The 16,914-nt window shown below is 35.3% G+C and overlaps 1 protein-coding gene across 5 annotated transcripts in view; it reads left to right on the top strand.

Moving 5' to 3' along the window:
* The window catches only part of HYCC2 (hyccin PI4KA lipid kinase complex subunit 2), a 59,454-nt gene that overhangs the window by 14,677 nt on the left and 27,863 nt on the right, over positions 1–16,914 (top strand). For all 5 annotated transcript variants that reach the window (XM_068686660.1, XM_068686658.1, XM_068686659.1 and 2 more), the window contains 3 exons: positions 7,280–7,383; positions 10,657–10,730; positions 11,742–11,843. In XM_068686660.1, coding sequence (XP_068542761.1) covers positions 10,680–10,730; positions 11,742–11,843 — 153 coding nt within the window. In that variant the 5' untranslated portion in view covers positions 7,280–7,383; positions 10,657–10,679. The remainder of the gene's footprint in view (positions 1–7,279; positions 7,384–10,656; positions 10,731–11,741; positions 11,844–16,914) is intronic.

Below are 16,914 nucleotides of genomic sequence, written 5' to 3'. Positions count from 1 at the left end.
TTGTAATGCTATCAGTGATGTGTTTATTATGATTATGCATATACTTTTAAATCAATACCAGAAGTAGTCTATGAACTTTTTTCATATAAGCCTGTGGTTACCAAAATTGAACATTCTCATGTTTGCATTTCATACCTTCATTATATAAAAACTAGTCTTGTTTCCTATGGGGATCAAACCAGCCTAAGAGTCAATCCCTTTTCCAGTGTGGAAATCAGAGCATAACATAGCTATTTAATATAGTCTAGCATGCAATCCGATTGCAGCAGGATGAAAATACTTATGCTTATATTCGGAGCAAATAAGGAAGGAAATGCTCCTAGGAGAGTGTTTTGTGAAGCATATCAGTTAAGTACTAGCTTACGCCATTAAGATTTCTGCTTTATTCTTCTTGTTCGAAAAAAATAATAATAATGTAGAACAGGTATTCTAAATATGTATATAAATCTTTTCGTATTGCCCTCATGAAGTGGTGAGTCCTGCTCTTACTATAAGGAACAGTATACGGGAGTCTAACGTTTCTACCGTGTTATATTTTAATGTTTTATTTTGTATTATTCTGTTACGGAATTCTATTCTACCTTCCCTACCACTTGCAATTAAGCTCTTTTAAGGCATGCAGTTCTTTTTTTTCCTTTGAATTGTGAAAATGACTCCTATATGTTTAATCTAAGGTTAGAAGATATTTTTCACTATCATTACCCTCATTACTTGCCTCTGAAATGCTTTTCTGCCTGATACATATTTTCTTTCAGGATATTTGAATCAAATGTGGGCCAGTATTTCAAATAAGAGCATGCTATCAATTTTGTATGCTCTGCTTACATATTTTCAGAACTACTTTGCGCTGCTTCTGTGCTGTTAAAAACCTCTATTCCTTTTCTGGCAGCTTATAAATTCCTTAGCAGATGTTTTCATTAAGTGGTTGAATGCATTATCCAGTCTTTTTCCATTCAGTCTTTTAAAACTCTGCATTCAGGAATAACTCAATGTGAGAAGTTCAAATTGCTTTCTGTTTTCTGCACTTGTCAACATGTTGCCCAGTTCCATTTCTCTAGAGTTTGTTTACAGTCTTGTAGTGGGGTGGCGGGAGAGGGGAGGATGTTTCCCATGTAGTTCCAACCACTTTGTCATGTCTTTTTCTTTCTTTTTCTTCCCAGAGTATTAATTATATTAAACCAAGAGTTCTTACTATGAACCTAAGAACATTCTGGATCAAAGGAATAGAATGTTGATTTAGGTGAAAGATCCTTTCTTGCTGCTTTCCATGCTAATTTTTTTTACAGATGAAGCAGGGAAAAGTCTTTCTTTAAATACACTTCTTTCCGTGTTCAATAATGAATTGTAGATATGAGAAGGGTGTATACATAACTTGGAAGAACAAGCTGTATTGATACTTGTGTTTCTGTTCTTTTAGACCTACTGTCAGACAGTGAGGTTCTCTTGCAGGAGTGATAGTGGAGAGACATCATGGCACTTAAACCTTTGTTCTTATTGTTGAGATTTCTCCCTTGTCCAGATTTTAAATGCGTAATACTCTTGTCATCGACTTTGAAGTCAGAATTTACAACTTTGTTATTCATTGTGCAGCTGTGACTCAGTTATATTACGTGAATTGTGACATCTAGTAAGTATATAATGGCAAAAAAGTAGACTTGTTCTTGAAATGTGTGTCCTGTTTATGTAACTGCATCCCACTGCACCCTTTGTTTGGAAGCCTAAAATCCTAGATCCTTTAAAATAAATAAATTAAACAACAACAAAGCCCCCAAACACTGCATACTTGAATAGTCACATCTTCTTAGGTGTCAACAATTATTAATATCTAACTGGTAGCACTTTTTTTTTTTTTTTTTTTTTTTTTTAAATCCCCACTGTAATAGCTTGTTATTTCTCTTTTGCCAGTATTGGCTCTGATTATTTGGCTAATTGTTTTTCTGTTGCAAATTGGTCTTGGTTAGTAATTTAAATGTAGCCTGCTAAGTAATAATAAAAGAGTACTGGCTGTAAATACATTTCAAATGTAAGTGAAGCACATGCTCTCAGATGAGAAGTTGAATAAATCCTTTCTCACATATATAGTGTTGTAGAGTTCAAAAATTCTTGGATAGTTACCCAAGTTTAACATTTTATTGTTTCAGTAATGTATTACAGTAATACATTTTATTACAGATGTTGATATTTTCAAATAAAATAATAGAAAATGATAAATGAGTGGAGTCTTCAAAATGGGAAACCTGTGGTTTCATATTTTTAAATTATTTGTGCATACCATGAGGTAGTTTGGAGAATCCTTTTGCTTGGTAAAATTCTGTTTAGATCTCAACTTTAATCGGCAGAAGTACAATGCAAGGCTGTGATTTCCTTTGAGAGCAGCATTTTGTAGCTTTATTGTTAAATGTAAATATTTCAGGTCTAATGATTCATCAGCTATATGTCTCATATTCTGCTATGTTTTACCAAATGAACCAGTTCAGGATAACATGATGAAGGTGATTTTAAGTGCTCTTATGGGAATTTTTTCAGTAATTATTTTTTTTGTACTTGGTTTTAACATTGAGAGACTGTGCTCCCATCTAGAACTCTATTGTTCAGTGCTTTAATACGATTTTAAATTTGCTTGCTTGCGTGGTATTTAAGGAATCTGAACAATCAGTCCTTATGTCAAAATATTTGAGTATATTTAGTTATTTCTGCTACTAATAACTAAATTTGTTTAGTTATTATGGTTCCTGCATAAGAACTTTTGAGTGATAGTAGGGAAAAAATAGTCTTTAAAATAAACATGAGAAATCTGTTATATGCCCTGTTTGCTTTGAGACAGACATGAACACTCTGTAAATGAAATTTGATATTCTTAGTTGAGGCTGTTTCAACTTAGAATAAATATGAACAGGATTTAATGCTGTTGAACCAGTTTGTTTTAGAGAGACACCCCTGTGGTACCTGATGAATTTATTTTTCTCCGAAGATTAATTGGGGCACAGCAAACCAGGCAGTGAATGTAAGCAAGAGGTGTGCTTTATAGATGCTCACGTGAAAATCCCAGTGCAAGTCTGCATGTCAGCAGAGATAGTCACACAGTTGTTCTGCTTATGTTTCTCTCTAGACAGTGTCCAAGTATGTCGGGTGCAGCCTGGTGAAGTGTCTGCCGCTCCACCAGGGAGCTTAGGCTCCAGGGTGGGCGCAGACACTGGGCACTGAGCTTTTGGGAAGTGCTTACATAGGGAGTCAGTGCTGTAATCCATGTCCTGACTAACTTGAGTGTTTGTGCAAGTCCTGAAAAATGTTTCTAACATCCAGGTGGATAATTTGAAGGGAAGAGTTGACTTGTCCTAAAGCTGAACTAGGAAAGCAATCTTAGCTGAAATAGGTGTGGACTACTTCTGAAATGATAAAGCAGAGCTGCTTGCCTACATCCTTTTTAAGCCACATGAGCAAAGCAGGCCTTAACTTCTGGAAAAGGCTTTCAGGAGGACTGAAATATACCCTTCGAGAAACAAATAGTTTGTGTTTACATTTTTCTGTAAATGTGGTGCAAGAGTGGCACTTAAGGTGCTTTTCATCCTGGGATATAGTTTATGCTCTTGGTCTTTAATGTACGTGCTGACAAAAATATTCTGAAAGTATCAGAACAGCTGTATTTATATAGGCAGCCACTCATAGGAAATCTTCATTGAATGAAAGTGGATGGATCATACAGTAGAGTTGGCACAAAAAGATCTGTTGTGTAAAGCTGTTTTCCCTCATTCTCCTAAGGTAAGTAAATAGACAAAAAGCACTACACAATGTTCTTCAGGGATGAGTAAAATCTTACTCGATCATATACAATAAGACATTGCACTGGGTTTTGTTTCTGTCAGTATTCTTCCAGGGCATAGCACAAGCTCTGCCCTTCAGCAATTGCTTTTTAGACATCTGCTTTCCTATGCTGCAGTTACAGCCTTGATGCTGAAGCTGGCTTACACTAGAAGAGGTCCCAAAATGGAGTTTGCTTGAAGGTCAGATGCATGGCCCAGACATTGGGACAGAAATATGTGGGATACTGGTGGGGAAGGTGGACTTTTCCTTTTCATGGTAGATAGCCGCTAGGTGACCTTAACTGTAATATGAGGTTGCACCTGAAGTTTGACACCAACGCAAATTCAATTTTTAACAAGTCAACTGTGAGTTGACTTGTTTGACCACAAGCTATACGTGGGTTTTCTGTAAGTTCATTTCTTAGGTGCTATGCCATTAGAATACTGTTTTTTACTTACTGTGATAGTAACATCGGGACACTGAGAACATTTACAGTAAGGCTTTTCTGAGTTTTCTCACCTCTTGGAATTTTCATGGTTTCTTCAGATATGCCAGACAAAATTCTAACTCAAGAGAATTATAGATTATGGTGATTTTAACCTGCTGGGAAGCTAAAACCCAGCACAGCTGCTGTCTCACACTCACTCCTCCCCCCAAAAAAGAAGGGCAGGGGGAGAAAGTGTGCTTGAAAGAGGTGGGGGGGGGGGGGGGGGGGGGAAGGCTCACGGGTTGAGATAAGGATAATTTAATTAAAGGGAAAAGAAGGAATGCGTGTTTGTGGGGGAAAACAAACAAAGGCTGCGTGGAAACACAGAGGGAAGAAAAACAACTAGTTTTCTCTACTTCCCATCAGGGAGTGGTATTTGGCCATGTCCTGGGAAGCAGGGCCTCAATACATGGAGAGGTTGTTCGGGAGGATAGGTGTCTTTGTAACGAGAACCTCATTCCTCTTTCCTCCCTCTTACTGCTGGGTGTGACACCACGTGGTAGAGATGCATCCCTTTGGGTGGTTTGGGTCAGCTACCCTGGTGATGTCCCCTCCCCACCTCTTGCCCACCCCCAGCCTGTTGGCTTTGGGGGGCTTTGGAAGGAGTCTTGGTGCTGCGCCAGCACTGCTCAGCAATAAACAACACTGGTGTGATACCAGTGCTGTTCTAGCTACAAGTGCAGAGCACAGTGACTTGTGGACAACGGACTCCACAGCCAGTAAGACTGTAAAGTAGGTATGTTTATTCAGTGCTGGGCAGCACAGGGGGTAACCCCACCAAAGTTGTGCATGCCTGACGCGGCAACTTGCCTTGGTTATATGCAGTAAAGAGTTACATATGATGAAGTTTCACAATATGCCTGTACATATTCATAACTGGTCCCTGCTTTGTCTTAAAATTAGTTCTAAGGAGTCATTTCCATAAACTCCTCCCATCTGTGCTTGTGCAGTGTATCCTGGTGGTGGTCGTCGGGGGTCATAAGGATGAAGACTGATGACTCTTCCTCATCACCACTAGTTGACCTCTTTGCACAGACTCAGTTGCTCCTTGGCTCTTGTCTATCTGCAGGACCAGTTGCCACCAGTTTCTTAAGATAGGCTCACACTCTTATTAGCAGACTGACCTTGTTAAAGGGGCCCAAAGTTTCTTGCTTTGTTTAATTTGCACAATACACCATAGTTAGCAAAGACACTAAGTAGCATCTTAGTTTAATGCCATCAGTGCTCTATCTCTACTTGGTAAGATTCTCCCAACTCCCTTTCTCAACAGCACTGTATGGGCTGCTGCAGGGAAAGTTGAACTCCATCCCAGCCAGACCCAGTACACCAATACTTCAAATTCATTCATTTCACTTATTTGTAGTGTTCTTCTCTTATTCCAAGCATCTAGATCTTTACTGGCCAGATACTTTTCTTTTCCTTGATAGCCTTCAGCACTTCGCTTCTGCAACAGTGAGCCTGCTCAGTATTCTCCTTGTGGTCTTGCTCTGAATGGTAGTGTTACAAGATTAAGAATACTTCTTACTTAAAATATACAATGCTACTTAGTCCTTAGTGTAGCTTTACGTGCATTTTGTTCTCCTTTTGGAGCTGGGTTGTAGTTTCATACCTGTTGGTGTTCACTGGAGTGTAAAGAAGTGTGTGTGTATGGTTTTGGCTTGGTTTGTTTGTTTGTTTGTTTTTAAAGCATAATCTTAATTCCCTCTTGCAAGGCTTCTCTAAGGAAACAGTTAACTTCGCAGAGATCTGATATAATTTTTTGAAATTTATGCAGTGCTGGAGGAGAGTAGCAACATGACTCCAGATTTTAACAGGGTCTTCCAAATGGAAGTAATTGTTTGGAGGGTGAGGGTGGCCATGAGTTACAGCTGATGATCGTCTCTGATTTAAGAACAGTTATTTATTGTGTTATATATGTAAAGCAGTTTGAACCCCCCACATTCCATTGTGAGGCTATGCAATTTTAAATTATATATCTTTTACTTAAATTTAATTTCCCAAACCCTGCAAATTGGTGAATAAAATATTTAATTTCAAGTAAGAGAATTTTTAGTCTGATGCTCCAGTCAGGTCTGTGTATATCTGTGCTGAGTCCTTTTGTTTACAGTGGAACACTGTACAGAAATAAAAGTTCCTTTGTCTGATTTGCTGCTATATATCTGGTTCTTGCTCTGGGGCCAAGAAGACTTAGGTTCATATGCAGAAAAAGTGATTTCTAACTTTTTACTGCAGCTTTGAAAAGGTTCCACCTGGTTACTTCACAGGATCTATACCTTTTGGTTTTGATACTGGAGATAGCAGGTTAGGTATGACTGAATGTTGTTCATTTACTTCACTTTCTTGATAGAGGTCTCCAGATACTGAAATACTTTAGTTTACTTAGGTTAGGCTCACCTGTGTGCCATTTACCTTGTGCTCAGCATGAAGGGATCTTGCTCCTGAATGTAGACAGTAGTGTAATGTATGAGTTTTTGCAAAGCCATTGGAATTTTTGGTTCTGTAACAAATATGTATTAACAATAATAGTAAGGAAGACTCTTTAATATATTCCAACTATGATTTGGACCTTTTTTTTTTTTTTTTTTTAACAGACATCTCTGAAGTCAGCACATTGATTCGGCTAATTTTTTAGAAAATTTTTGTTTATCTTGCATCTTTCTTGCGCTGTTTTTCATAAGAAATAATGCTTCAGTTTTCCTTTGTAGTAGTCATGGAGTAGTATGTGTCAATAATACGTAAGGGCTTTCCACATAGGAAAGACTTCCTTCTGGACTTGATGCAGGCAATCCCTCCCTTTTTTTCCCTCTTAAAATACTGAGGGTTTGTTGTTGTTTTTGTATTTTTAACAGTAAATTGCTTTGTTACGGAAGGATCTAACTATATTTTTAGTGGATTTGATATATTTTTACAGGTTAAGAGATATCCATATGTTACATTTGCTTTACTATATTTCTCCTTATTTGTGATCATGTGTTTCTTTTTATCTTTCAGAAAACAGGGCAGTATTTGAAGACTTGACAAATGCATCCCAGGCTGAAAAACTGCATTTCTCCTCTTCCTCCTTTAGAAAACTGACTTCTTTAAAGAGAGGTAAGGTTGCATGTTGCACTTCCTGTAGGTTTTTTTTTTTTTTTTTCTGAATATGAACTTCTTCAGTAGCTTGTCTGGTAATGTTTTAAATTAACTTGTATATACGTCTCTTTCTGATAACTGATATCTTTTCCTCCTCTATTGAAAGCTTTGTCTTCAGAAACCTTTGTTTGCAGAGAGCTATTTAATTGTTTTTTGTTATATTAAAGTATTATTTACCAATATTTCGGCTACAGTAAGCCATCCATGTGCTACTTGAATTTAAATTAATTTTATGTTGTTACTTCTGAATCTGATATCTCTTAGGATACTTAAACATGCTTTAGAAATCTGAGGCAGATTTTTATACCCAATCTCAATGACTTGCTGGCTGCCAAGGGCCATACTAAATAGTATATGTAGTCTCATTTGTACAAAGTTGTATGACATGAACTATAGCTTCCCAACACAATTTTAATATTGCATTTCAATTCTTTTTCCATTTATCAGGTGCTGACCTGGTCTTAAGTACAAATTTTCCTTTAGAAATCAAAAGAAAAATGTTCTTAGACCAGACAGGGAATTTCAATCATGTAGGCTGGCTATTTGAAATTCATCGCAGGACTTCCATGGTGTAACTTGTATACCAAGCCCATAACTTCTGTTTGAGCCTAAATAATTTTCAAAGCACGCCTGAGAGAAAATTGTAAAAAGTAGATTTCACTTCATGTTTACTTGCCTTTTTCCTGTAAAATTTGCAACAAATTTTGCAAATAGTAGCACTTCAGATGCTCTTCACATTACTTGTATGTAGTTAATGAGTGAGTTTATGGAATTACAGATAGTAGTAATACCTTTTATCTTGTTATCATCTGGTTTTGGAAGTGTTTCTGTTTTTTCTGCATCCCAGGCTAAAAGGAAAGGTGACTGTATTAAAGGGGAGAAAAGTTTTTTGTAGTTTTTAGGAAAAAAGTGATAAAGATACCTGACAATGTGTGTTAGTTTTGTTACATATAATTTATTTATTTATTTATTTTTTAAAAAGAGGGGGGGGCAAAAAAATGTGATCAAAGTGTCTCTTAAAATAGGGTGTCCCTTTTTGTCTTGTTTCTGTCTAGGTTGATGTTTAATTGCAGGTCCTGTCAAAACCAAACTTTTGATGAAACTGTAAGAGAATCACCACCTTCTTGTGTCTAATATGTCTTTAAAAAGCCCTTGTATTTTGCTGTCTCCTCCATTTACATCTTTTCAGGTCACTATTCTTGATTGCTTTCCTTTTTTGGGAAGGTTGCCCAAGAATTACATGTTGAGATCTGTGGCCAGATGAATTTAAAAGGCCTCAGAAAGTTCTGAGTAACAATTTCTCCAGCTCTCCTTTACCCTTTGGCTACTAGATCAAAGCTCCTGTCTGAGAGTTAAGAAGAATAGTTTTGAGCAAGGAAAATGATTTCAGTAATGCTATTTTTTTTTCCATAGTTCTTAGCAGCAAGAAGTCCAGTAGTTTGGAGATCTAAGCTAAGTCCATCTGAATACCTAACAACTTCAATCCTGTTAAGATTTTTTTGTCACTTTATACTCAGGGTAAGAGCTTTAGTTCAATCTCTTCATTGTGACCCATAAGCAACTGTTGAAAGGAGGCTCTTTATTGCACACAGTGCTCAAAACCCTGTTAAGATACTTGTATGATTGGCTGTATATAAATCTGTAGTGAAGTTAACTATATGATTAGGAATGTAATGCAGTGTTTAAAAAACAAAACAAACAAAAGACTGTGGTAGGTCATATATACACACAAGATAGTTTTCTTCCAAAATACAGAGGTTGTACATTGTATCTTTTTTTTTTTTTATTTTGCTAACCTTCATCTTTTTGCTCTTTTCTTTTGTATCTTGAAGAAGGCTCTTCTTATTTCTTCATGTAAATCTTTTGTAAGCTATCAGAATTTTTAAGGTGTATGTATACCTTGTCAGAAATTTAGTACTGAAAGTAATCTAAAGGAGTTGGGAGAACTCTTTTATTATTTAACTGGGATAGTCAAATAAATCACCCAGCAAAGAATGTTGGAAGGGAATTTTGTGTACTGAGTGTATGATGTCGTTGTTACAGGTCATTTTTCTTCATCTTTTCAGTTTGCTGCTTGTTAGGTCTGAAGGTCTTCATGATGCTGCTGTAAGCTGATATAAGTATTACAACAGCTCTTCCTAGTATTCCTGCCAACACACACACATGCACACCCTCCTGTACAAGACACTATGAAGGTTGTAGAAGAGGCAAAGGCATGCTTCTGTTTTTCAATGTCTTCTGCTTCTCCTGTAGTTAGAACAGATTTTGCTAGATTTTTCACTTTTTCCTGAGTGAAATAGTATAATGCTGTTGCTGCAAACTGAAGAAACTGATTTTTAACTTTCAAACAAATTATACTTAAATGTGTTTTGGACCCACTGTTTAATTTTTTGAGATCTTATATATCATTAGGACACGCTTGCCATTTATGACAGGTCTCTCAACAGGTGGTGGTATTACTTTGAGTGCAGGTTTTGGTATCTTATATTTGAATGTGTTCTTTTAACGAGAGAAGCTATGCAAAGGAAGTGAAGCCTGAGAAGATAAGGATGAGACTGAAATGATTCGAAAGCTTGCAGGCAATTTGTGAGAATTCAAAAGATGTTACAATATTATCATTATATTATAAAACAGAAAATAACGCTAACAATTGTCCTTCGAAGTTTCTTTTTGTTTGCATATTTCTGAGCATTCCAGTGTATTTTTAGAAGGGCTAAATTTTGAAGCGTTTCTTTTAAGCTGCACAGTTCTTTTAAGAACAAGCTTTAAGGAGTAAAGTTCTGCTATTAGGATTTCTAATAACTGGTATTATGAAACCGCTTTGCTTTGAGGTGTATGTAGAACTAACTGTCATTACAATGTTTTTTGTGGTTTGTTCCATGATGTTATTTATTTTGCTCCACTTGTCTTTTCTTTGTGCTGTATTTGGTAAGGGAGCAAGAATATATGATGCATTTGCCTTAAATAATGTACATTTTGACCTGAAGCACCGCATCCTTCGCTTTCTGCCTCCCTCATTCATATGCAGTAGTTTTGAAAAAGAGTATGAAGAGAGAATGGTTTGGTCATTGTTAGAACTGGGACAAGCTGTCAGAAATGCAACTTTTCTTGTTGTTGGATATTATATAAATGTACTGTGAAATTGTTGATAGCTTCTCATTGAGGTAGGATTTTACAAAACTAAGTTTTTCTGCCAGAAATCTTCTTTACTTTCTTTTCTCTCTTCTAAAGGTAAGAGAGAAGCTATAGAAGTAAGAAAATGTTAGGATCAGAACGAGGTGTGGTGGAAGAATGGCTGTCAGAATTCAAGGTGAGCTCAGAAGATGAATGATAGCTGTACCATTAGTACCATTTTAAATATTATATTTCAAGTTTTTATAATGAATGAAGCTTGCAAAGCTCTATGTAAATACATCAACTGGTACCTAATATATGATGCATATTTCTAATAGCAGTTGATTTATATTAGTTGTTCTTGTAGAACCAAACATTTGTCTTCTATAACAATGTGATTTTTAAAACATATCTTACTTTGTAGATCAAGCTGACAGAATTTAACTGACAGCTGAATAATATTGCCTAAGTTTCTGATTGAGCAACTTCTCTATTTTGCCTTTAAAAACTTAGTAGAAATATTTGGGGTTTTAAAAGTATCAAATAAAATATTGGACTGTTTTTACATATAATTTGCTTAAAATGAGTTGTTTTGTCATGAAGAATTGGAAGTATTTTCAGCTATTTTGCTTGTTTATATTTAGGCTGAGTGAAATACAGGATAATGCATAAATGGGAAGAGACTAGATTTCATACCTGTTATAAAATTAGTCTGTTATTTAAATTAAGATTTATTAATTCCTTGCAACATATATATGTAAAAATTCATTACATGGTGGTGTTCGAAACTTGTTGAGGAGCCAAGGATGCAAATTCTACAGATGCAATTCCTTGGTGGTGCTGTCTGTGCTCATTTTGCATTATCCACGCCTCTTGGTTAATCAACTTGAATTTATTTAAGCCTTTGAAAAGTGCCTGTTAAATAAGGAATATCAAGAAGAGAGAGAATCCTCATTTCAAGCTGGATCAAATGATTTTATAAAAGTTATTTGAAACTGTTTTTGAAGTCAGCCCTGAATGTTGCTGTGTTGCCCCCAAATGCAGTTTGTCTGAAGAATTGGTACTGAATGAACTAGGTTACAAGTCTGGAAAGCTTAGTCAACTTCAGGAATTGTTCTTGATATTGGGGTGAGACTGAATGCTTTTGTGGAGACTTGAAGCATCAGTTTAGCAGATTAACCCACCCCTTTTTTCCCCCCCACTTTAGGCATTACCTGAAACACAAATTTCCAGCTATGCAGCTACATTGCACCGAAAAAAAACATTGGTACCAGCTCTTTATAAAGTGATTCAAGACCCAAATAATGAGGTAGGACACTTAAATAAATAAAGTTTAACACTCATAGAGCTTCTACAACTACAAGTAACGTAATTAAAAAGTGGAGATGGAAAGGAAGAGTTATCTTTCTGATGTGGTCTAACATTGGGTACTATCCCTCTTTTTACTCTCTTCTATTTTGACATTCACTTTAATGCTTTTCTGTTAAGACACAACCTCCTCTGTTTCCAAAAATACAGTTTATGCTGTCTTCTAAATTTTACTTGCTATATCAGAGATAAAGTAGACCTTACAGTGAAACTTAGTAAGATCTATGTGCATCTTACTTGGTGGCTTATTACAATGGAAGATAGAATCAGTTTATTAAATCCTATGTGCAATTAAAATAGCCAGATTTTCTTTTGCATATTACTAGTATTATGTTTGAATAATTTGTTTTCTACCACTGTAAACAAGAGTGGAACCAGGGCTCCAAGATGTAAATATGCATGTACAATAAAAATTGTTATCCCCATTCATAATTCCTTTTGCACATGATGTAAAACTATGCTTTCCATTCCATTGCCTTCTACTATGTGTGATTCTGGGAAGGTGTGTTAAATTTTAACTTCTAAATAAATTGTGTAAGCATACCACTCTCTACTGTGTAAACTGCTTTAGATAAAGTGCTTCAAAATATTTGATTTATCATCCGAGATTTCTTGTATATTTGTAAACATAATGCCAAGGAAGCTTTTAATTTTTCTAAATACAATAAAAGCTCAGCTGCTTTTGAAAGCTGAACGCATGATTTAGCTTAAAAGATTACATAATTCTCATGTAATAAGTAATGCTTCGTAAGTGTCAACGTCACTGCAATGTTACAAATAATTTGCATAGTGACCTTTTTTCTTTGTATTGAAACTGCTGTTACTCTCCCCGTCTTGAAGCCATCTTTGCTGCTGTTGTCCTTTATCGTGTGTGTGTTACATAGTCAGAGGTATATGTAATGCTGTCCTTTGTTCTGAGAATAAGCATTTGTTAGTTGTTTTTTTTTTTTTTTTTTTTTTTTTTTATGATGCGAAGAACCAGACTTGCAAAATAAGCATCTTAAGGATCTGAAGGTGATTTTTAAATTACAGCACACAAATGCTTCTCAAAGCTGCTGTTGCTGTTTGGGACTGATTCTGAACTCAAGTATAAGATACTTGAAGTATCTCAAAGAAGTCTATCTTAAAGTTCTGCTTGTTAAGGCATTTTGTATTTCCTTGTCGTGTTTCTTTGAAACTTGCATGTGTGTGAGGAGTATAACCTCACACAAAAACCATTTACAAAGGTATATAATAAATTTGTTACTTTGTGCAATTCTGTGGTAATACTTGGCTTTAAGTGAGATTTTTTTTCAAGTACTTTATATAGGGCTTTATTTTTTTTTTTAGAAAGATAACTGTTTGCTTATGAAGATAAAACTTATATGGCAAACCATTACCATAGCCTACTTGCTGTATTCTTCAACATGATGGACAAGTAATTTTTTTAGTACAACTTAATCATAAAGTTAAGTTGACCTATGTTTAAAACTTCTTGAAAGGGGCTGCTGTTTAGGCAGACTTGAATTTTGCTAGAATCACAGTACTATCTTAGTAAGAATGGTATTATTCATTTAATGTGGATCTACCATGTTTAAGAACCAAAACAAGCAATTGTTTCTTTTTTGACAGCTGTCTACCAATTTAAGAGCTAAGAAATGAAGGCAAGCAAACTGTCAAGATAAATACCATTGTTACTTTCTAGTTTTTATGGAATTCCTTGTTTTTCTTAATATAATAAAGATAGTGAGTGGAATACAAGTTATATAAAGAGGAGAGTGTGATCTTGCTCAAAAGTGGCTTGTTTAACTGAGTAATCTTTTTTTCTTTTGCATAATGTTTGCTTTCTAAAGTAAAGTGCTTTGGAAGTACTGTGTTTTAGATAGTTTCATAATTTTTTGAGTTGATTTACGGTTATAGACATAAATGGTCTATAAGCTTTAAGCTAATGCACTAGTGAAATTAAAATATTGACTATTCATGTGTGGCTATTTTAGATTTAACCTGGAAAGCTCGGCTTGAAACAAAAATGAGATTGGAAATTGCTTGGCATTGCAAAGGCAGACTTAGTACTCCTGAAATAACACCTAATTTCATCCTTTGTAATATACTTAAGCCTAAAATGAGCACATTATTTTCTACTCTGATTGAATTCATCAAAAAGACAAGCATTTCCAATCTTTGTTATATGTCTTATAACAAGTTATATTTAACTTAAGAATCATACCATATTATATATTAAAGATTTGTCAACCTTGTAAAATAAGCCAAACTTTGAATGTATTAATTAGTCAACTTCCTTAAACCATGTGTATCTCTGTGAGGTGTAAAAATGAAGTTTGCAAATTATGTCATTGCCACTTACTGTATCTAAGTCAGTAAAAATATTATTTTAATTGTTATGCTAATTGCGCTTTAAGCTAACAGGAGAGCTCTTTTTGCCAGGTTTTAGTTTGTTAGAAGAGAGAGATGATTGTAATGGTCTTTTTGGCTTGTATTTTTTCGGCTGACTGCTGCACTACTCAGTCTACTTTAACATTGGACTGAAAGATCTTTGAGATTAAAAAAAAAGTGTGTGCCTGTTCATGTATGTATCCACTACAGGTGACAAATGCTCTGTTTATCCAGTGTCTTCTAACATCTGCAGTCAGAGAATTCATTGGAAAAGACTTTTTTTTTTTTTTTTTTTTTGAAAAACTAAGTAATTAGGTTGGAATAAAAGCATTTTATTCTTTCTTTTAGTATCAGTTTTTGTGTTTCCAGGTGGAGTAAGATCATACTGTATTTTGATAGGAAAAATTTGCGGCTTTGTGGCTTTGAAAATATTTTTATTGTAGCATTTCTGCTGTTGTAGCACAACTAATATGAAAGCTACTAGAAATGAGCAGTATCTACATGCTTGCAGTACCAGTGACTGGATATCGCTGTATGTTTCTAGTCAGCGTGGTCTCACTTACAAGACTAATTTTGTAAAATTTTCATTTGAAAGAAAGTAGAATTAACTCTGGTAGAATCTAATCTGACTTCAGCTAAAATAAATTACTCTTTTCCACTGTTTAATGGGATTTGTATTAGTCAGTCTAACTTCAAAAAGGAAACAGCTTTGGGTGACTGTCATCTCTAATCTAACAGAAGCGCTATTTATAGCAATGCCACTGTATGTATCTACTTTCTGATATTTGTTTAGCTCATCTTACACCTGTTATCTCCTTGCAGATGTGGTTGTATTTATTTCCATATTTCTTTTTTTTTACACTATCTTTCTGTTTATACTTTATTTAAAAAAAAAAAAACAAACATACACATATATTCAGTGATCTCTGAATTATTTATTAACCACTTTTTGTTTGATCATCTGAAATGTGCTAGGCTTTTCATAAAGTGAGAATACATTTCTCTCTCTGAGGATCTGACTGTCTTACTGTAACAGAAGCTTTTAATAGTGTTACTTTTAGATAGGAATTTGCACTAAGTAAATATTAAGACAGTATACATTTGCACCTTTAGAACATAAGGTGCTATACAAGTGTAATATATTAGAATAAATATGCTAAATAAAAAAATGTTTGCTGAACCTAATAAGGCAATGCTGTCAAAACATTCGCAGTAGGAGATTTCCTGGCTTTTAATTTCACTTAGATCCCAAATAAAAAATGACATATTAAGGTATATTACATACATGGCTTGTAAGAATCTCTGTGCTCCAAATTACTGGACTTTGCTCATTCTGTGTCAGCATTCTTAGTGTCAGCTTTCTTCCCTCCCTCTCATGTGGAGTCTGCCTTTGCTTCTGTTGTAAAAACAGGCTTTTAGCTTAGAATAATTAGACTGTCAATCAGAGGCCTTGTTACACAAGGTGCTTACACCAAGCCTTGCGTAAGACGAGATTTGTCTGCTAGCAAAGTTTTATTTTACATAGATGTGATGTTATGGCTTATGTAACCAGTGGTTTAAAATAGCATGCTTCTTTGACCAAGGTACTGTGTATTAGAACTGGAACTGTGTTCACATTTTCTTCAGCACTGTAAAGTTGATGCTCTCTTAAGGTAGCTATCTTGATAGAGATACTGTCAAATTTATGCTGGGTGTCTGTGAAGTACTAGAGTAAAATACCTAAGTCTAAATAAGTATACGTTAAGTTTTACAGTCATACAGATCTATGGCCTTGCATGTTTCTTGAATTTCCAAGCTAAGCACTTCTAGAAGTGGCTCTTCCTTTCTTCTGGTAGCACGGGACTTGTGCACCATCCTCTTAAAAACAACAAACCACAGAAGTCCTTTGTCATACAGCAGAGCAAAGCAGTGACAATAATTCCACAGGAAATTCTGGGTACTAAGATTTTGATGACTAGACAAATTAATTGAAGAGTGCATCAAAATCTAGGAAGCGTGTCACTTGTTCTCTGAAAGGCTTAACCTGCATAACCCCGGGGAGTGAGACTGTGTACTGAAAGAGGATTCATACATACAGTCCCTGATCTTTTGCTCTGCACTGGGTATTTCATATTTATGCCTTTTTGTCTCACCAGTATGACTGCTGTCATATTGGTTAAATGCAGGAGTTTTGTTATTCTAAAAAGTGATATGTGTAAATTGATGTCTAATGTTTTTGTGTGTGTACATAAGAGGCATAAAGCATGTCTGTTTAGAAAATATCACAAATACGATATTCTGGCCTCTTTTCTTCTGACTGTGTAACTATTCTGTACAAATAGCAGCTCTTTAGGTTACATGGATACCTCAGTTTGTTGGACATCAAACCCCATGAACATTTTCCTTAGGTCAGATCATCCCATCTCTTAACAGCTTGGAAAAAACATTGTTTGAGACAGTCTCAGAACAGTCTCTACAAAATTCCTCTCTGAATACATGTTGTGTTTTAGGAGTTCTTGACTATGGTCTTAAAAACTTGATTAGTTATGGGAAGGGGAGAGACAGTTTGACATGTTTTTGTTGTTGTTATTTTGTATGTTCTCTAGCAGTTTTATGGATGCATTCTAGCTGTCAACTTAGCATTGTAGACTCTTAAAATG

The sequence above is a fragment of the Anas acuta genome, chromosome 6 (assembly GCF_963932015.1).
Source record: "Anas acuta chromosome 6, bAnaAcu1.1, whole genome shotgun sequence".
Classification (NCBI taxonomy): domain Eukaryota; kingdom Metazoa; phylum Chordata; class Aves; order Anseriformes; family Anatidae; genus Anas; species Anas acuta.
This window is presented reverse-complemented; position numbering and strand designations above follow the sequence as displayed.